General features: G+C 51.6%; 1 protein-coding gene across 1 annotated transcript in view; it reads left to right on the top strand.

Annotated features, from left to right (window-relative positions):
* The window catches only part of LOC128725930 (teneurin-m), a 172,812-nt gene that overhangs the window by 2,386 nt on the left and 146,481 nt on the right, over positions 1–23,945 (top strand). The window contains exon 2 of the mRNA XM_053819707.1: positions 876–1,004. Coding sequence (XP_053675682.1) covers positions 876–1,004 — 129 coding nt within the window. The remainder of the gene's footprint in view (positions 1–875; positions 1,005–23,945) is intronic.

The following is a 23,945-nucleotide window of genomic DNA, read 5'->3' as shown; positions in this document are numbered from 1 at the left end:
TCACGCTTGCTCTCACTCTTTCTCACTCTCTCAGAACAGCATCTCGCTCAAGGGCCGTCCTCGAGCCGTGCGAGCCGCGTTCGTGTTTTCATTCGCTTTCTTACTTTAAGCAAAGCAGCACGGAGCAGCGTTTTTTCCGTGCGCCGCGGTCCGCGAACATTTTCCCGTGCGTCGCGCGTTTTCCACCGTGCGGTTGTGTGTGTGTTTTGGTGCGTGTGTCTGTGCGTTTTCGTTTCCTTCGCAAACGGTGCCGTAACTGTGTCCTGCGATAGAGAGGTTTGTTTTTCGTTCAACCTGCCGCTGTTGGCCGCCAATGAACCAATGTGTCGACGGTGTTCCAGGACGGTGATAAGCTCGCCAGCAAACATCCGAAACCGGCGCACCGGGCTCTGGCCATATGTGGGTAGGCCCGCGAGCATGTAGACAAGCTGCATGTCGCAACGCTTTTGATCGCTTGCTTGGATGCTACGGACTTGAAAACCATGCATCTACGCGACCGCACGTAGTTAGGCCAGTACCCAATACTCAACACAGTAAACTCTGTCGCCAGTTGGAGGGAGCTTTGTGCACGAAAAAAGGGATTTCGCAACGGGCTACGGAAAACGGTCCGCAGTGGAAAAACATTCCACCATTTCGAGGGTGGCTGTGTGCTGTGGTGTACGTGTGTGAATGTGCGAGCAAATCCTGCCAAACCCGAAAGCTCCTCGGGCTGAGCCATTAGCGTATTTCGTCCAGTGCATAACGAGAGTATAAGAAGGAGCAACGAAGAAAAAAAATTAGAAGAGCCGTGTCTCAAGTAGTGTCTGGGATTGTGTGATTCATCGTTCTGGGAGGGCTCGCAAAAAAAGGAAGAAAAAGAAACGCCGCACCCTGAGAACGGGGGTTTCCTTTTCGTCGCGTAAAACGGCGCACCGTCCGTGCGAAAGTGTTTTCCAACGACGAGATTGCTCCACCGTCAGCGCCGTCTTCGATCGTCGGCATTCATGTGCAAGCGTGTTCAGAAAGTGAGTGTACCTTCCGATTTTCAGCCTACGATTCATTCACTCGATTTTTACCCGTGTACCCTTGCGCGCCTTCAAGGAGTCCTTTCCGCCCCGAACCCATCACAGTAGGCGGGTTGCTGCGACGAAGCATGATTGTACGTGTTTGAACCTGGCCTAGGCTTGAACGTAGGATCTTCTGCCGAAACGTGCGTGCCTCCCGCTCGCTATCATTAAGGATCCCGTGTGTGTGACGTCCGCAAAGTGTGCGAAACCAAAACAATAAATCGATAAACACCCGGACCTCCGTGTGGCGAGAGCCCGACCGTGGGAAATTCGCGCTGCGAGAGCGCTCCACGCTCCTTTGGCGTGGAAATTCTTACCGAAACCACCACCATCACGTTTTCGAGAACGTTTTCGGGCGACGAATTTTCGTCCTTTTGTCCGTTTGGTGCTGTGCCCGCTGTGGACGTGGAAAAATCCTCATTTTGCTCCCGTCCTGTGAACGTGGTTCCCGGGATCCGGGGTTTTCCGTCCTTTGCCTTGCTTGCACACACCGAGCGATGGGTGAGCGGATAAGCAAAATAAAAAATCACGACCCAACGGTGGAAAACGTGCGTCGCAGTTTTCGTCCTTTTTGGCCTCGTTTTTCGCTTTGCTACCGTTTTTTCGCCTCACCGTTTCGGAGGCTCTCTCGCTCTCCTTCTCTCTCTCTCTCTCTGTGGCACACTCTCGCGTTTTCCTCGCGAAAGCTCTCTCCGGTGGAATGAAACGAGTTCGCTACCCGTGCCGCTACCACAACCGTTTTCTTCCCGTTGCCGACACGTTCTAACGGTCGGAAAATTTCGCAATCCGCGCGCTCTCGCCGTTTGTGGGCCAAAAATTTTCGGCAATGAAAATGTTGCGCTCTTCGCCCGAAACATTGCGCTCGAGGACAGGCGAAAGACAACAAGCAGAAAGCACAAAAAAAAACAACATCCTTCGACCCGAATCCTGCAGGGCGACGACTTGGCGATGGTGTAGATTTTCCAACGGCGACGGCTGAATGTTTGCCGCCTGTGTGCCTTCCGTGTCCGCCTTTCCGTGGCATTGGGTGGCATTCGCTTATGTTGTCCTTCTCGTCATCGCAGCCCGTTGTTCCGTCCGGTTCGTAAAGGACCCGCTTTTCGGATTGGGTGCTTGGATTTCAGCTGAGCGTAATTCGAGCCGTTTTGCTTTATGTCTCTGTCGCTTCCTCTTCATCGCGGGACCTCGCCAAAACGGGCTCGCGGGTGGTGGTAGCCTAATTTTTCGGTACGGCTCCCTGACACAGCATCCTTGGCATCTTTTTCGTTCTCGTTTTTCTTCGCGCATTTCCATTCACTTCACTGCTGCCACGTCCGCGTTCTGGCGCATTTGTTACCTTGGGTACGCGCTTCTACGGTTCCTGGTGACCCCGTTTTTACCGCGACGGAGCGCACAAATGAATTATTGAATCCTTTTTTTCTGCTTTGCGTTTGTCCCACCCGCATCCCGGTTCCGATTTGCCAAACAAAACGGTTCTCGGTTCGACAACCAAGAACGACGACGTCTTTCTGGCGTCGGTAAGGCTTCGATCCGAAATGGACAAAGTTCTTCCGTGTCCCACGGCTGCGTAGCCTCTGTATTCACCGACCCGGAGAGCTTTCTCGTTATTTTTATTAATTTATCGATTTTCCCCGTAACGGAACCAGCGCTGTCATCGCCTTCTCGCTGGAGGGCGCGCGCGTTTGGCGATTGTGGAGGAATTTTCGGCTGCTCGTAAGACCGCTGGAAAATAAAATCCTCGTAACAATCGACGAGATAAGACGGTGGGTACTGCCATCCCGGAACGCCAGTACTGCCCCTCGGTGGATGTTGTGACCTCACAACAAACGTCCTACCGGTAGGGCTTATTGGGCTGTGAGGGAGGATCTAAGACGGGGTTTTTATTATACGGTTTCGTCGTGGTGCTTTCTGCTACCTGGTCGCATTACTACTTCTTTCGGTCGCACCTTCCCGGAACGCACCAAGTTGCAGTCGGCCGTGAGAGAGCACGGCCATAAAACCGATAAGCGCCACTTTCTTCGCCTGGAGGTTCCATTTTCTCCGGGCACCGTTCGACATTCCACCAGACCTCGACGTGAGTCACCGTGGCGTGGTATTTCTTACCTGCCTGGGATCCTTCGACGGCCAGGAACATGGGCTTTGGATGGGCGGACGTCCTATTCACGCTTGCCAGCTATCTCCTACTTTACCTTTACCATTTACATGATCTTTGAGATCGCCCTTTTGCTCGATTTCATAATCTCGTGGGTTCATTGTTGTAGCCTCTGTTCTTTTTCTTGTCTACTTTTCGGTTTGTTCCCTTTGTTTTCTTGCTTTTGTTTGCCACAATTGTGGGTTTTCTTGCGTTCTGTGTTGGTTCCTCTAAAACCGACCCATTCGACCGTTCCGTCAAGGATCCGCAATGGGATGCACCTGTTCGTTCGTTAGATTGTCATCGGTGGCATCGTCAATCATTGGAAGGAGCAACCATCGGTTTCAACCCTCGTGAAGACATTCTAGCGCATTCAAAGCAGTGAAAATCGGTTCCGTCGTTGGGAAAGGCTTTAAAATTTGTGGCACCATATCGATCCGGCTGCCTAGCACGGAACATCGAACGAACAGCACGGCACGGGCAGTGAAAGTGATATATGAACCATCGTGCCGACCCACCGTACGTGTGCTGTTATCAGTGACAAATAGTGAAATAATTCAAAAATTTATGAAGATCCCACCAAGCTCCGGCCGCGCTTGTTACGGACTGCGATGGAGCGTTCTTTTTCCGTACCGGATCGAAAATTGATGTGTTTCGTTTCGTTTTGTGGTGCATTGTTTTTGAGTTGTTGTTGTTTTTTTTGTTTGTTAGTTGCGCTCTCTTTTTGCCAGCACCGTTCATTTCGTTATGTTTTCAAATGTTCGGATTGTTCTGATTTTTCAAGTGCCCATGTCGCGTGTGCGTGTGTGCGCCCGTACGTGTGTCAAGCGCGATTGTGTCGATGATCATTTCGTTGCGAAATTTCATTTCCCCACGAACGAGGGTTTGGCTCGTGCATTCCCGGTGCATTCAATGATGGCGCGCAACGCAACCGACAGCAAGGACTCGTTGTTCAAAAGAACGCCACCCAACGCACGCGGGTGAGGCGGGAAACACTCCAAAAGCCAAAAAAACACACACACACACACATCTGAAATGCTTGCGGAAAAAAGTGCAAATGCGGTGAAAAATAATTTTATTTTCCACGCGCGGTGCGGTTTATCGGATGAAAATAGAGTTCGGTATTTGTTGGCTTGTGCGCTGGAACGTACTTGTGATTTTTGGCCATCCTTCGAGCGGGTTTTTATTCACGATCCGGGGATCCTTTTGGTTTTTTTTTGTGTTCGTTGCGCTCCTTGCGTACGTTCCTCATACCGGCTCAATGATGCTCGTTTTGCGCGCTCGAGTTTACGAGCAGGAGGTTTTTTTTGTTGTTGCAAGTTCCCCTTTTCGATTCGCGTTCCCGCGTGCGCTTCTTTATTTTTACGTTCAAATATTTTAATTTCATTTCCTATATTGCGTTTAATCTATAGCGCTGCGTTACCAACGGCCGTGGGTGCGCCGCGGTGTGAAGTGCCCGTGAAAGCCATTTAATGCGCGCTAAAGTGCAGTGCAAAGTGATTGTGAAATTTCGGTTTTCCCAAAGCGCGACGCATTGTGTGTGCGTGTGTGCCGATGGGCCCGTTGCCGATGGTGTGGAGAGTTATCGATGTTGAAATAAAGTAAAGCATAGTGGAACGCAACGGCAGGAGAAAAAAAACACTCGGGTGGAAATTTAAAATTCCAAACAAAAAACCACCACCCCGAAAAACGACTCTCGATAAGGCAAGAGTGAAGCCTCCTCGCTTCAACAGCAGTCAGTGGTGTCGTGGTCGTTGGTGCACTCGTACTGCTGCAGTTGCGATTCGATTCGGCCACCACCCGTGTAGGAGTCCCATGCGGCTGTAAAGTGGTTGGCCCGGTGCCAATGAGCAGCACGGTCCCGCGGCCCCGTACTGCATTCCGGTGACTGCTGCAACGCGTGCGGTGCAGCCAGGTGCAATGAACAACTCGTACGAATACGGCGCAACGATGGAGTGTCGCGAGAACGGTGTCCTGCGTGGGGCCATCAAACACCCAAACCGAGGTTATTATTATTTCTTTGTTCTTTTTGTTTTTCACAATTCGTTTTAAGTTAATCTCTTTTTCATTGCTACTAACATCCGGTTTTTTGTGGGTTCGTTGTTTCTCGTCTGTTTTGTTTCGATGTTTGCATTTGATTTATGTTACCACTTGATGAAACCCAGCAACAATCCCGAAAGATGGGAGATTTAGAAAATCGATTATCGATAATCCTTTTACGGGCTGTGCTGAGTGTATGAACGGCTCTATCGCCCGGCGCTCTGCATGGTGTTACTGAGGCAATCTCGTTTGTCTAAGCTGGTTAACGAGTCCTTCCTTATCCTGCCCGACCAAAACGCCCATAGATCACTGGAAAGCCACAACAACGTCCGCCACAGAACTGCCGGGCGGGTTGATTGGCCCTTCGGATGAACCCATCCATTTTACCGCCGCGAGCCCCGCGGGGCACCCGGGCAGCGAATAAAAGCGGAAAATCCCACCCGGTAATGGTGGCTGCCTCGGGGATAATGAACGCCAAATGAAATACCACTTGCGATGCACTCGACCGAGTCGACGAGTTCCGTACGGGTGTGCATCGCCGTCCCGTGGCTTACATCGGCATTGGTCGCCCCGTACGAGCGTCAAAGATCGAAAGGATAATCCAATTTATTCGATTTTCAACCTCTCGCTCGAAGCCGCTACTCGGGCGAACGAGCTCTCCAAAAGGACACCGCAACGGTCGATCATAAGCGACCAGGGCCGGAGGATGAACCCACCACCAGCACCTGACCACCGCCAATTGTTCCGATCCGCACCGGAATCCGAATTTGTCTCCACCGGAAGGGGCGGAAAAAGTCATTAGTGGCGTGGGTGGGATCGAGAAGAAAAATTAATGAAGTTAAAGGTGATGACAAATGCCCGCGTCGTCCAAAAATCGAGACAACCTCGTGGGAGCAGGGGTCGGTACCGGGGCGGAAATGCCGCAGCGTTGCTGTAATCGAGGTTTTCCCTGCCGGGAAATCGGACATCGGCAGGGATCAGCTCCCAGCGGAATCAGCCGATGAAAATTGATTTTACTTCGCACATTCCGGGCGCATTTTTTCCCTCTGCTTTTGACGTTCGCTCTCCTTCGCTGTTCGCTGTTCACTTTCGCCCGAGTGGCGAACCGAAAGGGCCGGAAAATTGGTGGCGGACTGTACAACTCTGCAGGGAAAACAATTTTGCAATTTATCATCTTTCTGCGATCCCTCTGGCCCGGGGCTTCGGGTTCCATCCAGTTCATCCGGCATCGGATCCGGGGCAGGCCTTTAAGATTGGCCTTTGCCTAGATTTTGTGCATTGTTGTTTTTCATTTCCACCACGGGGTCGGGGTCTCGGGTCTCCCCAAGGGTTCACCGTGGCCTTGCCGGGTTGGGTGGGATGGAAATGAAAAATCGAGCGACGCTGCCCTTTTGAACATCGAACGCGATAGGACAGGGACGCGAGAAAAGGGCGTGCAGCGAAAATCTCGTTTCGCAAATTCCCTTCGCGGACCGGAAGAAGGGCTCGAGCTAGGGCTCGAACCATTTCGGTGAGATACACAAAAAAACACACACACCAACACCGATCCACCGATTACGTTGCTTTTTATTATTTGCCGCTTGCTCGGTTTTCATAAATCTTATCGCACAATCGCTCCCAATCTGGCTCAAGTCTCCGTGGTGGGACCGTTGGCTGAGGAAACCGAATCGATAGATAGGTACAACATCCACGGATCCCCCCACGGATGCGGTGTTGATGATGTAGTTGATGATGGTGAAGGCGGTAAAAAATCGATAAACATTTTTGGGCTGCGGAATTTTTCATTGCCACCGACACTTTGTCGGTCGACTGTGGGCTTTTCGTTACATCCGCTTTAAACAGAAGCAGTGCAGTAGGATAGCCTCGCTAGTATTCGAAATTACAACATAAATACTTCATGGCGGGCTTGAAAGAGGGCTGCCAAACTGCCAGCTTTGCCCGAGGACACCCATCATCGGGGCAATTTACCACCCTCGTGCTTTGTTCCTCGATCGCTCGATGCGAGCGTAGATGACAATGTTTGCTCGCCACGCACCATTTGCATATCAATCAAAAATTAAAACAATTTATGTTTTAAATCGTTCGTTATACGTTTTACAATCGGCGACCCTCCGGTCTGTCATGGCAGGGGAGTGCATATCATATGCCTCCCGGCGGCCAGAACCGACGGCACCCTGTGGTTTTTCTTCTGCGCTGCCACAGCCAGGTTCGGTTCGCGGTACCCCTGCCCAAGCGGACACGCTATTGGGTGTCTCTGTTCTCAGGTCGTCTTTTTTTGCTTTGTTCTGTTTCACCTCCCGACAATTTTCCTCCGAATTTCACCTCTTCCTGATGGCTGTCACGATTTCGTTGAGTCGGAACCGTCGGGTTTCCCGGTGGGTGGGTTTGGACAAAAAATTTACATAAAACGGCTATTTACGCATGCGACACACACCGATCCGTTCGCATAGACGGTGAGGGTGACAAAATGAAGCGAAACAGCAACAACAAAAAAACTGGGGCAAAAGCACTACAACTAACTCACGCGCTGTCGGCTGCCGTTTGCATGAAAATCCTGCGATGAAGTGCAAAAGCCGCAGGGGACTCGATTTTCGATTTGGAAATTAAGTGGTCCAGGGGAGAAAAGTGAGAGAGATAAAGAGAGCAAAAAAAAAACACGTGAAACCGCGTCAGTAAAAGAAACACCCCCCCGGTCGAGGTCCTGGAAAGGAGGTGAGAAAATGTCGCCATAAATGTGTCACCCCTACACCCGTGGAGGGCGTAAGGACACGCGGGAGGACAAAACGATCTGCCATGATTTTTCTTTCCAATTATTGTTGTTGATTTTCCCCCCGAGGCAGTCCAATGGCAGCCGGTCGGTGGGCCCTCTGGCGAACGACAGTTCCACGCTGTCCACGACGGAGCCATATGGTGTTGTCCTGACAGCGTAGCCCTAGCCCACAAGAAAAAGGACGACCGTGTTCAGCCGACCTCATCTGACGGGGAAAGTGCACGCAAATCAGATGCCTTTCGCTTCGGCACCCATCACAATTAAAGCCGAAGGCAATATTAGTATTTTTTTTATTGAAAATTTTCAAACGACACAACCAACTAACCGAGCTGAGGGAACGGTTTGCACAAAATTACCCCGTCTTCGCTCGCTCCCAATCGAATCGGTCTTCCGGCCTGTGTTTGTTTGACATTCATTAGCAAAGAAATATTAATTAGTTTCCTTTCGCCATCCCACTCAGTGCGCGCGTGCGAGTAGGAGTAAGCTTTGAGGATTTTATTAAATTTTCTCGGAATTTTCACAATGTTTCATTGTCTCGTCCTGATGACACGAAGTTTTGTTGCAAGGAGTGGAATAGCGGGCACCATTCCGGCACTTATTGCGTACTGTTACGGCAACATAATCGCAACCGAGTAAGCTTATCGATTTTATTTTCCCCCCTAAGGACGTGCCGGAAACTCAATTTCCACTGTACCTCGATCGATTGGTTCAATTGAACGGGAAGCCTGAAGGAAGGGACAAAAACAGCTGCTAATCGGCACCGATTACGTCGTGTACCTTCATCACCATCGTCTCTCGAGTTTGTTCCGAGCCTAAGCTGAGGTTAGCCTTCAACCAGTAGCAACTGGCTGGGGTTTTCTTCGACCGTGCAATATTTGCTTTAGGTGTGTGTGTGTGTGTTCTTTTTGCCAATCAGAGGATGCTCGAAGGGAGCGTAAAAAACCGCGATCGATCTAGGGAAATCTCTTGCTCAAATAAATCCCACCGTCAAAACCATAAACCGAACCGAGGGAAGAATAACTGTCAACCAGGAAAACGGGGAACCGAGGGCCCGCGATACGGACAGATTCCTCAAGCGGTGAGCAATTTTTGTCACCCTACCATCGAGAAGGGTTCATCAAAGTCAGGGTAGAATAGAAAAATGCAAAAAAAAAACAAGGAAAAATGCAAACCCGCTGCTCGGTTTTACTCCGCTTGCAGGCGAAAGACGCGACATTTATTTGCGCGGTCAATCAGTCTGCGCTGGGTTCGCAGTCTCGTCGTTCAACGCGCCATGAAACGGGCCTTCAGCAAGGTCTGGCAGACGTGCGGCTCGCTGCCATCTGTTCGCAACAGATGACGACGGCGAACCGAGTGTCCACAATCTGTCTGCGCGGTGTAAAATGCAAAAAAGGTCCCATTTTAAAGAATTGCGCTTTCCTTTATCACGCCCCTTTGGAGGGAAGATGATTTGTCACTCGCGAACGCGGAGCGAATCGGATCGAACTTCAGCGTCTGGCGGTAATCGAGAAAGTGGGAGATAAAAATAGCAACGCCAACAAATCCAGATGTCCGTTTTGCATCGCTCAATCGGCTTACGGATGAGCTGCTGTATTGTTTCACTTCTGTAGCTGGCTGGGTTTGAGTTTTCCACGGCGAATGGAAAACGTACACAAGCGATTCGTAAAAAAAAAAGAAACACTGGAGTGAGTGGAATTAATTACCACCACTACAGAACAGTTCAATTCCGTTAACATAATTTGTGGCAAGAGAGTCTTAGCGAATTTGAACCTCCTCGCAGACGGTGCTTTTAGCGAAATGAACACATTGAGCGTAGGAATCAAATCAGCCACAGTTCGCGGCTTCCAGTTCTTGGTGCGAGCACGCTTGCCTCGGTTTTATTAATCCGCCCGAAGCAGTGGCTGACCCAGCGGCGCACCGTTTCGATCGATTAATCGAATAATTATAATTAAATTGGAAAGCGGTTCGTCTATCGCGTGCAAACCTGGCGGGCATATTTCCGTGGTTGACGGCACCACCACAGTGCACTGTATCCTGCCTTGGTCGGGTGAAAGCCCGCTCTCCAGGTCGACCAAGTGGCAGAGCACACCATGCCGGGCGGCATCGATCGTGACGCCGCCGGTGTGGTCCAATAAAAGTTTAATGAATATTATGCTTTAAGAAATGCCACCATCCACCTACGTGCGGCGGGCTAGCGATGGCTCAAGGATATTGAAGCGTTCAAGCGAAGGGGCATTTCCCGAGCGAGCGTTGGGTTCGCATGGAAGAACTTTTTTGATGCCTTTTTGATGAAGGGGCCCATCGTCGCTCGGGCGGATTGACGAAATGGGGGAAACCATTGAGCACGTGTGATTAACAGTAAAGTCCTCCGAAAGTAACCCTTCGAGGAAACTGGCTCGTCCTTCGTAAAACCATCTACCGAGCAGAATGTTTGTAGAGTTAGAAGATACTGTCACAGAATATGGCACATGGTTATTGGCAGTAAATGAACTAATGTTTATGTATAAGTAGCAACTCCGAACAATAAGGCTCACGCTGTTAAAATTCCACCCAAAAGTTCCATTCCCCTAAATTTCTGGTTTCTTTCAAGGATCGATGTGTTTTTTTTTTTGCCCCACCGTTTGGCTGTCGAAAAGGTAGTGAAAAATTGCCCGCACCGCCAGCATTATTATCGCGAATAGAGATCGATGAACATTTTTACAAAAATATCCTTCCCCATGCCGTCAATCGAGCTTCGAGTTCATTCGCCCGGAAGCGGGAGTGCGCGCGTCTCGTTTGGTGGGCGCTAACTTTTTAAGCGCACAAATAGGGAGCTCCCGGCCAGGAGCTGAAACCGACGCAAGCCAAAGTGCAGTAAATCATTTCCGACAACGCCAAAACTTGCTGCCGGGAGGTGGATACTGCCTCGGTCCGCTCAATTGTTGGTCTAAAGTTTCGCCAGCGGTAAAGGAGGCTCCTTGTGACTTTTTTTTTTTCGTTGCCTTCATTGAGCTGAATTTTTCCTTCTCCCAACCAGCCGGAAGGCATCGATGCCGTGGGTGATATTTTCGGAAGCGAAAATTGTCGAAACCCACGGAACAAGTGAAGAGGAGGAAAAAAAAACCGAAAGACGGCACTTCGCTGGCGGTAAAGGAAAAAAAGGCTATATCAAAACCATACGGCAACACTGCAGCGAGATGGAAAACGAGGAAAAGCGTAGCCCAGCCGGGGCAACATTGCGCGGGCAAGTGTCCGCGTGCAAGTATCAGAGAGCATCATAACGTCGTTTCGGGCGGTGGCGCAAAAAGGCACGACGCGCACCGTCAGCGTCCCCCTATTGTTGGCCGGTGGGGAGTAAATATTTGGCAAAGTTTTCTCGTTTTCTTCCCCGGCTCCCAATCACGTGGCGCCCGCGGGACTAAGGACGAAGGACTTGTTTGGGGAGGGCCAGGTCCTTGGGCTGGGCAATTCCACATCGCCAATTGATGCTGGTAGCGTCACACGGGACAGGACGAAACTTTCTCCTCTTCTGGCTGAATGTCCTTTTTTTCCTTCCTGCTTTGCTTTTGCTGTTTACACCATCCGTGGATGGGTCACGTGGAGCACGTGTATGTACGCGCTAGGTGTATGAGCGTTTGTGTGTATATGCGTGCCCAAGTGTCTGGATAAGGACTGTGAAGCGTAGTGTATATTTATATACAAGGACTGGTACTATTTTTGCACCACCATCACCACCGACAGTGTCCTTTAGTGCTTCGGGGGGTTTCTACAGCTGTTTTGGGCTCCATCAGCAAAAGAAGGATGGCGTAAAAGCACACGAGAAAACACAAAAAATCCTGCCCCGATGGGGAAGAGATATTTTTCCCAACTTGTGCTCATCCGCCGAGAGGATAGCGCACCTTTTGTTCCGGTGTATCCTTGGTGCTTCGCTGCGAAATATCTCGGATATTGTTGGTCATTAGTGGCCAACTCCTCCTTCCAGCTGTTGACGAGTTTGGTTTTATGCTCTTAGACGAGTCCCAGCTGCCACCGGGTCGTCGTCTCCCGTCGTGGAGGCCCGTTTTCGTTTTGTAAGAAGTTTTTGCTCCTCGGAAAGCCAGCACTCGGCTCGTTCTTGACCTCTCGAGAGCGGAACACGTGGGAATACACTCAAGGCATCCTTGTAAAGTGGCGCACGCTGTGCGATGGGCCCAATGAGAGCCTTTCCTTATCGTTGCCAGGCACGTATGGTGCACCCGGCTGGAAGGATTCATTTCTTGAGAAAGCACATCAAAGAGTGCCTTCATCCTGGTTCGCTTCTCCGGTGGGGATTTTCGGGTTTTGTTTTAATGATTTCTGGCATGTTCAAAGAGGTGCAACCATTCTCCTTTAAGACGAGCGTACTTGGAAGCCGTTTCGTTTGGTCTGTTGCTTGGTTGGTTGAGAGGTAAGAAAAAAAGCCGCTCGTTTACTGCAGGCTCTTGGAGGGCCATCGCGCTTAACGAAGTGCGACAAATTTCGCGCCTTTTTAGACGCATTATGACCCTCCAGGGGGTACTCTTTGCACGCGAAAGTGAATCTAGCTCCGCGCAGCACGAACCAAGCAGCCTTACACTTTGCCGTCCGAAATTGCAAGCCATGCAACGATTCGGCGAACTCATGGCGTTCTTTGACTGCGACCGGCAAAGCGCGGCTCCCAATCTTCAAAGGAAGTCCGTCCACTCGCACCGAGAAGCGCTGGAAAATTTCGTAATTTTCCCCACCACCATCTCTGGTGACTCCTTTTCGAAGGAGCGCGAGTTTTCGTTTCGTTCGCCAGCTTGTCTGCTTGATCTTTCCCGTTTTTCTTTCGTGAGCGGCAAAACGATAAAGTCAGCTTTTTCCGCGCGTTCCGTTAAACGCAAGTGCAGCGAAATGCAAGCAATCCAAGCGCCGTTGCTGTTGTTCTCGGTGCCTCGCTGAAGGGGTTGCCAGGGTGTTCCGTTGCTTCTGGCTCACTTCCACCACACCGTTTCGAGCAATTCGAGCGCTTTCGCTTCACTCAAAGAAGTGGCTGTTGTTGGGGTGCAAAAATTAAGGTTCCCGCGGTTCCCAGCAACCGATCGCTGTAATGCCCGTCGCAGAGAGGTTTTTTTGTGTGTGTGTGTTTGTGCCAGTTCCCTCTTTTTTTTGCGTATTGCTGCTGTTGTGTTGTTGCTTGCCAACACAGCTCCGTCTTTGTTGCTCCTCGAACGTCCTTGCCCGGGAAGGTGGTCCGCACCGCCGAAAGGATGCCAGCGCACATTTCACGAATGAAAGTAAATGAAAAAGGCGAGATCAAGCGAGCGAGAACCCTGGCCAGCTCCGGCTCGGACCCCGGCTCGGTGGAACTGATGGGCGTTCCGGTGAGGATTGGTGAGAAATGAAAGCGACCGACGACGAAACCCGACCAATCCTGCCGGACCGGGGCACGAAAGCTCGGAGGCCACGGTTGCCATGGCGCGAGCGTGAAGTGAAAAATCCACAAAGCAAATTTTCGCCAGCAACGACGCCGGTGTGGGGGCGTACAGCAAAGAAAAAACGAAGCGAAACGAAGTGAAGAGTTTTCGGTTCAGTAATTTTTTACGATTCTAGCAGCGACCTGGTGGGCGTGGTGGGGTGCGAGGAAAATCCTGCCCGATGGCGTAGCCTGGCCAGCTTCCAGGGTTGTTGTCGATGCAGCCTGAATGGTCGCGTCCTGTGGGTCCTCTGTGAAAAGCGGAACGAGGAAATGGATGCTCCAAGCGAATCCTGAACGGGTGAACTATGCGCGAAAGCCCTCTCTGTAAACCGTACAATAGCACCCGGACCCGGTTGCCCCGGGGACCATCGAGTGGGGGGGGGGGGGGATGGGGGAGGCCAAAGGCTGCGGGGTGAAAAAATCCTTCTGCCATTTCAATTACACACAGTTCAAATATCAAAAACCTTTGCGTACCCGCGACGTGCCCGGCCATCCGGACGGTACGGAAGGCATTCCGCAATTACGATGCTGCTGCTGTGCATCGAACGAACTGCAACTGCACCAGCTCAGGATAGGGAAAAAAAGAATGAAAATTCCACACACGTTGACTCCCGGGAGGAAAGCATTGAAAGCAACAAAAAAAAATCGGTCCATCGATTTCGTTGCTGCACTTTTTATTGTGTGTATTTTGGCCCCGGAAGGCATCCCCGATGCTTCTGAAGCGCAGGCGGGACTCGTGAAGCCGCCGGCGATGTAAAATAGGTTACCATTTTACTTCACCTAAGCTTATTTCGCAACCACTCCGGCAGACAAATGAGCTTTCGCGGTCGCTCTAAATGGTGCCTAGCGGTTGCTTTGCTTCGGGAAGGGATTTTAGCTATTCTTGCTTTTATCTCGCTCCACTGTGGGGTGGCTTTTCCTTCCCGTGGGTGGGTGCGCTTACAATTTCCGGCTTTTGCGCCGTGCACATAAACATCAACTCAAGCGAATAAACAGCTCCCGAAGCTCCCGAACCGCACCGGGTGTCGTGTGACACGTTGCGTCCGGTCCGGTTCTGTAACAGCCGTTGGCGAAAAACCCTCTTTAAACGCCCTTTCTCATCGCCCATCCCCGGTGGGGTAAAGGCGTGAAGCTGGCCGGAAAAGGTTTTCAGTTTCCATCATTGGGATTTTGTGGGAACGTCTTCGTCCTGGCCGGGAGATTTTCTGCAGTGTTTTCCCTTTTGCTGGCTTTGCTGCTAATGCGCCACCGATGGAAATTTTACCGTGGCCCTTTAATTATCGTCCCAGCGTGGACGACGACGACGACGACGACGGTGAGGATGGCAAAACCACGAGGACGAAGTCGAGTTTTCTGCCCGAGCGAGTTTTGATTAGAGCTATTTGCAATACCCGAGGCGCGCGTCCGTGGTGACACCGTTCGGTTGCGGCGTGTCTCGGTTTGGTGTCGCGTTCAAAGGATCCTTCTCGACGGTGGGGATGGCAGCTTATGGAATGCAGTTTTCACGCTCGAACACACACACCGCATTAGGACGCCGGGTGGCGCAAAACTCCGCCCCGATGGCCATGTGGTGTGAGGCGTTTCTTTTTCGCATTCCGGGAAATCTGCTCGGTAAGCTTTGCAATCTGCATCAAATCCCGAGAGCGATGAAGCGCTCTATCGGAGCGAGAGAGATTCCAGCCGGTGTTGGGGGTGGGTATGGCAACGTGCAAACCTCTAAAGCAACCTGAAGAAGGTCTCAACTCACCGTCACCCTTTGCAGAGCTGAACAGCTTCCACCGGTTGCGGGAACCGTGGTTTGCTTTTATTGTGGGTTTGTTGGGATGGCGTTTTTTTTTTGTCGCTTCTCCCCCTTCTTCTATTGTTTTCTTTTCACGCCACATGTGCCCAGCCTACCCGAGGGCCCGACGGCGCAACACAAACTTATGAAGCCCATCAAGATTGGCCACATATGCGAGAGGAATCGAACAATCATTAATAACCCATTTTATCCTCGTGCGCTCATCGGGGCCCCATCGAGCTGCTGCAGCGATCCCGCGAGTCCATGAGCCCGCGAGAGCCCACGAACATTCCCGCCCACTTTCGAGCCTGAAGTCGGCCGACTTGGCTGGCTGGGAATACCTGCGGGGCTGTACGGCTCGGCAACACAACGCCACCATCTCTCGGTGAAGCTTTTGGCAGGACGAACGAGTCAGCGTCGCCGACATCGCCGTTGACCTCGAGCGGATGTGCCCATATATGTGTGTGTGTACCCGAGGAAAGAGAAAGAGTGGGTGGAATTACATGCTGCTAAAACAAAATTGGAAAAGCACACACGTTTTCTGCCCCTTGGAGGGAGAAGCCGAGGTTAAAGGTCAAACAAACCCGACACGCCGTTTGGGATGGTTCTCCGGGCGCGTTGTGAAGTCACCAACACACACACGCACACGAAATAGAGCCGAAAAACTCGACACCCGCAGGGCTGAAGGTGGGAAATGTTCACTCTTTCCACGGTCTCACACCCAAAAGCACGGGCAGCGCTAATTAGCGCACCAACCGTCCTGGGCTCATGAGAATGTTGCCTCGGTTTTCCTTCCTTGCAGGCTTCATTTATCAAAAAAAAAACCGCAAGAACGCCATCGCGCGTTCTCGGTTCTCGAGGAGCCGTGAAAACGTCGGAAAGGCGGCGATTCGCGTGCTAGGGGACAACCGCGCATGAATAAGCGATCAATCAGTTTTTGATGTCACCAGGGGTGTCAAACCGTGCAGGCTTCATCGATTTCACGTGTGCGCGTGTGTGTGTGTGTGTGTGTGGCGGTTTTTACACGGGCTTACGATGCGCTTTTCCCATGGCCCCGTGGCTCAACCCAGGAACGGGAAACTGACATGGCGCAACTGTCAAACATTCGCCATACATACGGATCCCGTGATCGGATCGATAATGGTGCCCGCTTCAAAGCTCACACGACGCTCGTGTGCGCTCGTCCGACCGTTTCTCCGCTGCGTCCTTCACTTAATTATGGATCATTTCGAGGCACATGCCGTCGCCTAGGCAACGCACACCGGTCCAGGGAGGCAGCAGGATAAATCCATAAAGCAGGAAAAATGATGGATCAATTCATACTTCATTAAATTTGACACAGTCCGTTGGACGGATTCCTGCCCTCCCGAGCGGCGAATGTCTCGCGTGTAGAAGGCGACGGCCAGGGTCAGCGGTGTCAGGGATGATTTTGGGAAAGATTCGACACAAAAACCCAACCCCGGCGGACCAGGGGAAACCCCGTTGACGCCGTTGGCACGTTTACCGGACCGAGATCGACGGTTGAAGGAGATAACGCGCAAAACGGTGAGCGCGAGAAAAGGACGAGCAGAGAAAAGAAGAGAAAAAAAAAAGGTCCAAACATCAAGACACACGAGAAACCCGGGGGTCCAGCGGTCGAAGAGGGAACGAAGAGAGCCCACTAATCTATCTACATTACTCGGGAACCCCGGAGCCGGAGCCGGTCTAATCTTCCTTTTTAGCTCGGGAATCATTTATCTTCCTCTCGTGGGCACACGGTTAAGCCTTGGTCCAGCGCGCGGTCTCGACCGAGAACCGAGTCGCCTGGTGCGGTGGGATTGTCGTGGAAAGTGGAAAAAATACACTCCACATGTGGACACGAAAGGAAACGAGAAAGAGAGAGAAGGAGAGAAAAAAAGCACCCAGCGGTTTGGGAGTTTCCTCGAGATTCGTTCTGGGGCGAACAAAAACAAGCCTTTTTCGGTTGTACGAGGGTTTTGGGAACCCAGGAACGCCACCAGCATTAGCAGGCGGGCTAAAGTGTGGCGTTAAAAACGGGTGGAAAAACAACGACGAAACGCGGGAGGAAGCAAAGCAAACAAGCGCGGCGCGCGCGTCCCGCGGAAGGGGAAACAAAATGTACATTTACGGACATTTAAAAATCTGTCAGAGCGAAAATGATTGAATACATCCCATTGTAGTTCATTAGCGGCTAAACGTGTCAAGCGGTTCGGTGCCGTGTGCCTGCACCGTTCCCGTGGCTGCCCTAATATTTGGTTCACAAATTTTTCTCTCCTTCCCATTCTGGAACCTGTGGAACACCTCCTGGAACAACACGGAGGTCGCCGGGTTCATCGACTGAGAAATATCTCTCAGGCTGTGCGCGCCCGTTTTCGTTCCATGGCACATTTTTTTTCCGAGAAGGAACACCATCCCGGCGGTTCCTTCTGGGAGACTTCTTCTCCTGCGTTGAGGACGCCAATTCCTTCCGTGCCCAGTGATCAACGGTTGACATTTGACAGCTCGTACGGGGTTCTCCTCGATTACGACCAGCCTCATCCATCTCTCGTTGGCACGGCAGGATTGCCTGGTTGTGCCGGATTCCATTCGCGATTGCCGTGCATTGTGCCTCGTTATGTCACCGCGTTGCACTTCGCAAAGTACACTCTCACCCGATTCCATCGCGCGTGGCGTAATCGATGTAAATTGATAATTGATGTGCTGCGATTTGATTTATCACGCGCGCAAACGCGCCCGTTCGCCGCAGCGATTTGGATGCGCAAATGCAACCGAACCTCATCGATACACCCTGCGGGTTTGCGGAAAAGTGTCAATTAACTGACATTTTACGATGTTTAAATCAATTAGCCACATGTTTACGCACCGTACGTTCCGGCGCTCGGTGGCACGTTAAACGCAAAGATCGCTGATTAATGGTTGTGGTATGCTTTTTTTTGTCGTTGCTTCCTTTGCGTACTTTTTCTCACTGCAGCAGGGTTCTTGCGCCTGCACGTGCATGATGGTGGTGAATTGTTTTTTTTTGTTGTCGTGCAGTTCTTGCATGCCAGAGAAGCAGAAAGAATATGGCTAAGAGTGTTACGAAACACTCGGGCTCGTGTCCCAACAAGTACTGCCGTTGCTGTGGACGAATGGATGATCATGTGGCTGTCCTGTTTTTTTTTCTCTCTTTCCTTCAGCCAATTCTGATGATGGCAGGGGACTCATTTTTCGTGATTGCTTTTAACGAACCGCCGCCAAACGGTACCGAGCAACAACACAAAAAAAAAAAAACAACGCGCTTGTAATGGCACGTTATTGGAGAAACAAAAAAGCCCGCACCGCGATGGAAGCGGCCTATCAGTAGCCGGTTGATGTCATGCAAATATCTCAATCGTGTCCGCAAGCGCCGGCGAAATGGCAATGCTTATAAGCGTTGCTTAGCGTGCTTTTGGTGAGGCTTTTGGAATTTCACGGCCAAACGTTGTCGGGAAGGTAATTTGGTGGTTTTCGATTGTTCGACATGTAGCGCAATTTCCACTGCCGGTTCGATTCTGGGTAAACATTCCGTTTGGAAGTACACGACATGAAACAACCAAAAAAAAAAAAAGTCCTAAACCACCCGCAGCAACGAAAATGCAGCCCAACCTGCTGTGCCGCACGAAGCGGGTTCGAGTTTTACTACGCTCCCAGGGCCTAATTTGATGCGCGCCGTTGCGTTGTTCCATTTTCCCAGCGACCCACGCGATCTGACAATCTCTCGCCATCGGTGGGCGCTTTCCACCCCCAACCGCCAGGGATGGCGAACTTTCAAGGCTGCTCCTTTGCACGCCAATGGGCAAATAAAAAGTAAGATCTCATTTGCTTTTTCGCCTCGTGCCTATCTTCCAGCCAGCGTCACGCGCTAATGCAACCAACCCAGCATCCGGGGCGGGCTGCGTCGTCAGCCCGGCAAACGTCAAATAATGCCATTGTTTATTATCTTTACAATCATCAATTTATATTAATACTAAATATCGTAAAAACTTTCCTCCGAAGCCGCCACCCGGTTCCGGATTGGTGCGCTATCGCGTCGTCCTGCCGCGCGACCGGGACGAAACGAGCTTTACCCGCCGCCGGCAGATTATGCCACGAAGGAAGGACGACGAAGGACACCGTGCTTCGTGTTCTTCGGTTGTCCTGTCGTAAGAAGATTAGGCGCGTTGTGTGCCCCCCCATCGGCGACTGTGGCTCGTTCACATGCTGCCTTGGTCCTTTTCGAACACGCGCGCACGCGTCCACACGCATACACTGGCCCCACCGTACGCCTCCTGGTGTGACAACAATGATAATAGAAAGACAATTTATCCCACCCATTCGCCGAGATGGGGAAACGTGAGAAAAGCGAACGCGCTACGCCGATACGACGCCCCGATAGCGGTGCCCGTATCTTCGCCACACTCGAAAGGGGCTGCTAAGGAGCGCTCCTTGCCAGTGCCATCGGTGGCGACAAGGACAAGGACGAGCCACACCAAGGACGAGGGCGAGATTGACTCTAATTAAAGTTATTTCAACCGAAATATTGTACGAAATTAGATTTTAATGGCAAATTACCTCCCCACGGCTGCCCAGGAGCACCAGTGCTCAGCTAAGGACCTAGCTGAAGGTGTGTGTGTATGCGTGTGGGTGTAGGTGTGTGGGTTCGTTCGTCAACTTTTCATCCAACTGTCGCCGGTCGCTTCGAACGCTGTTTGGTAGCTTGTTAAATTAATTTTTATTTCCGGCACCACTCGGGTGCCGCCATTTCTTTTCTTCGCCCGTTTTTCGATCCGTCAAGCACATTTTCGGGCAACAGCAGCGTGGTGTTGGAGGCGGTCTAGCCCAACTTTCGTTGGGCTTCATTACGCCGAGAGGCACTGCGCGGTTCCAAGAAATCGTCAAATTACGACCGCGCGTCTCGAAAACAAACGCCCCAAGGAGGCGCGTGGAAAGAAGGCGGAAAAGTTTTACAATCCACTCCTCCAGCTAGCCAATAAAATGCCGATCAGGTCGTCATTTTTCTCTGAAACGGAGAACTTGATGGGGGGGGGACAAAGTTTTACCTCCCAGCCTTGTGGACGACCAGACCAGGACCAGATCGATCACGGGCTGAAAGGCGAAAATCAAACAACGAGAGTGGGAAAAAAAGCGCCATTCTCGTTATCCCCGGTTCGGCCACTAATTAGATAAACTCCCGTCAACTAAGCGAAGGGAACTCATCGCTAACAATTGCACTCGGGGCGGACGGAGTCGGACCACAGAACGCTTCGAGGTAGCGATCAATCGATCGAAGATGCCGCCACCGACCAATCGACGTCCGGTGGGCAGTCGTCTAGCAGCAGCGGGAAAAGTAAATGTAATCAAACTTGGGAACAAACTTACGATTATTGCTTTTGTTTGGTGCTCGCCGCTGACGAGTGGCTGAGTCTAGCGCGGTTCTCGAAGGGCTGTTCGGTTCTTTGCTAGCGCGGTTTTTATTGTTTTAGTTCCCAAGATGTCAATCTCGCGGGCTCGCAGCCCGGGACTATGCTCGAAAGCGTTCGGCCATCGAACGATTGATTTCGGTGCTTTGATTGCAGTCGCTTTGCAAACTTCCGCCGAAACGATCCATCGTTAAGGTCAGGTCAGGTGACTAGCGAACAGCACTAGGCTCCCAGCAGGACGTCTCTAAAACACTCCCCTAAAGGGCGACGACATAAGGTTGCCAGTGGCAATCACAAAAAAAACATCCCCGTTGTGAATAGCTTGAACTCGACATCGTTCACTTCCAAACGGGTGTGCGCTGTTTTGAGCCAACAACTCCAAACTTTGCCTCCCAGGTCGTTACCGAAACAGTGCGACTTGGCATTTGGAAAGCAAAAACCGTCTGGCCAACCTACGGTCAACACCTACCGGCCCAGCCATCCTACGGTGTAAATGGTTCCACAATTCACCCAAACCATCCACCAAACGCGAACGTAACGCTCCAGTCTACTTCAGACCGTGATACAGACCGCTCTGCCTCTGCTTTGTGCTATCGAGAATTATGATCCGTCCACGCTTCCAAAAGCTCGACCCGGTTCCCGGGATGCCTACGAACGCCTCCAGCCGGCAGCCGGGTGATGATCGTTCATATTAATAGGCTATTAGCTAAAATCTCCATCTCCATCACATTCACGGCTTCGCACCCTCGGCTGATCCGCTTCGGTGTTGTGTTGCCGCGGTGTTGAAACGACAGACATTTGGCGAAGTCCACAGGTACGCTTGCGTACGTGGGCCGCAGATGAGTTGCGAACTGGTGAACCGGCTGGCCAGTGGCCATGAATGACGAATGGGTCAATTTCTGTCGAGAATTTTACCATTTTTGATTGCCGTTAATGTGTGAGGCCGTTTCGAGGGTGCGTGCGTGTGTTGGAGCCGACCGTAGGTGCTGCCATCTGAAGGAAGGTGAACGTTGCGCTTGGAATGCAATCAATGCCGCCCTGTGGAGGCATGTTACTTCGAGTTGTAGCGAATTTAGAGTTCAAAGGCTTCAGCTTCTGCGATGGGGAGTCTGCAAGGAACCGAACCGGTGTACCGGTGCAGCTCTACGCGCCAAACGGCAACATCTGTGTGGCGGAATTGCGCTTCCGCTTGGTAATGAATTCGAAATGTGAACTAACACCGCCGCACCAAGAGACCGGTCCAGCCGGGTAGATGGCTTGGATGTAAGGGAAAAAACAATACAACATCACCGGTTGCAAACGAACCAAAAACAACTGGTGACCAGCTGCACGTGGAGCTGCCAAAAGACGCGCCCAACCTCGAAGAAGTCACGCCGTACTTTGCCGGGATCGGATGCATGAGGAAGCATAAATTTATTACACCATGTTCTTCATCCACGTCAGAGGCCAACCCAACCTCACCGACGGTACTCGGGAAAAAGGGAAGAAAAAAAAAAGCACACGCCGACCCGCAATGGCGGGTGACCCCATGGTGAGGCGAAGAACCGCTCACATATGGGAGTTCATATTTCATCCGCGCGCACCGCCGGTGAACGTGGAGCCGTACTTTTCTTAGGCCTTTCCTGGGGGATAGAGTGGGTGGACGAACCTCCGCTTTACGGAGCTTCCTGCAAGTGTTTGAGCTCCCGGGTGGTGCTCTAAACGATCGCCAGATACCTTAGACCAGCGGGCGCACCACAACAAGCCACATGGGGGCCCTTTTGTTGCACTATCAAATAATGAAATCTAAATTAAAATTAAACAATTCGCTCAGTACGCGCGAGGGCTTCCTTCTCGTGGTGGAGCCAACGGTGACCGAGTTCGGTCGGGACGAGAGCGTGTTTTTTTTTTGCCCAGCCATTTGCTCCTGCTTCTGCGTTCGCTGCGATCTTTTCCAATGCTGGTTGGAGGCGCACTCTCAGTTGGGGTTGTTCTTTTTTTTTCTTTCTCCCCGTTCTGCGACCATCTGGGTGGCGAATTCTTCAAGAAGGGCTACCAGGGGAAAGCATAATTACACCGCTCATTTGCCAGATTGTGTTGCGGCAGCCGGGTTTACATGATGCATGCCGTCTCGACGGCGAACGGTGGTTTTGTAAACGCACGCGAGCCTTTTCGTGTAAGTCGTGTCACTCGCGGGTCGATTACCATTTTAGTGACCTTCCCTGGAGTCCACTCGAGGACCCTGATCATGGAGGTTTTGCTTGAGGTTCGTTTCGGTGACGGAAAGTTTCACTCGTTCGCCTTTCGCCCGCGCCAATAATAAGCCAATCGTGACTGGTCAAAAAATGCGCTCCAAAATCCACGATCGAAAAGCTCTCACCGCAGCGCCGCGATGCATTTTTTTTGTATGGCTTCGTTTCGGTTGTGGGCCAGTGAAATGGTGCTGGCTCCCTGAAGCACCGTCTCGTGGGTGCGGTAATTTTCAATCACTCCCGTGTTGGTGGTTTTCCGTGGTGTTTGTTGATGAAGTTGTCAATTTCTTGCTCGATCTTCCGCTTCACGCGCCAGCGACGGCGGGCCGTGCTGCGAAATTAATTAATCAGAATAGAGAGCGAAAGTGCCTAAACCAGCCGAGGGTGCTGCTGTTTCGCTTTCGGCGCGCCAGACCTTGAGCCCAGCCCTTGTGGGAGTCGAAACTTTCATCCTTTCGCGCGGCCACAACCAATTCGGCACGCTAACCGGAGAAGATTTTATGGCGTTTGTATGCTTCTTCTTTGTCTTGCTTTGGTTCCCTTAGGGTCCCTGGCCCACGCGAGGTGAGTTGTTATTTATTTTCTTCTTGATATTTAGCTCTTCCGTCCAGCTCTGCCCACTCGCGGAGTCTGTTTTGAGCGAAACTTTGAACGAATTCTAATTACGGGGCTCATTTCCGAAAAGTTTCACTCGTCTCGGCTCGAGGCTGCTAACGAAGCCCGCCGGTGGAATGGTTTTTGGCCACGCTCGGTCCAACCCTCGCTGGTGTCACAACCGAGACGCTGGCCCTGTGAGAAAGGCCCCTCAGGAAGGATACAAATAATGAAGCTGCACCCGGTAGCGGGAAAACCCGAACACGGAGCTGGTGATTTTGGCGCTCGAGCAAACAGCCACCGTGGCGGCTTCGCCGTGCACGCTTTTCGCACTCCGCTGAACGAAAGAGGAAGAAAACCAACGCGCAACCGACGGTCGCGTTACGGAACAGATCGGAAGTGCCATCGGAAGCTGGGGGCAAATTTTCCCTTCCTTTTTACTGCGCCCATAAAGTTTCGATATTTATGGACGGCTACGGCCCGGCACTCACGGGACGGG

Source organism: Anopheles nili, chromosome 2, assembly GCF_943737925.1.
Source record: "Anopheles nili chromosome 2, idAnoNiliSN_F5_01, whole genome shotgun sequence".
Taxonomy (NCBI): domain Eukaryota; kingdom Metazoa; phylum Arthropoda; class Insecta; order Diptera; family Culicidae; genus Anopheles; species Anopheles nili.
Note: the sequence above shows the minus strand (reverse complement) of the source record. Positions and strands in the feature narration are given on the sequence as shown.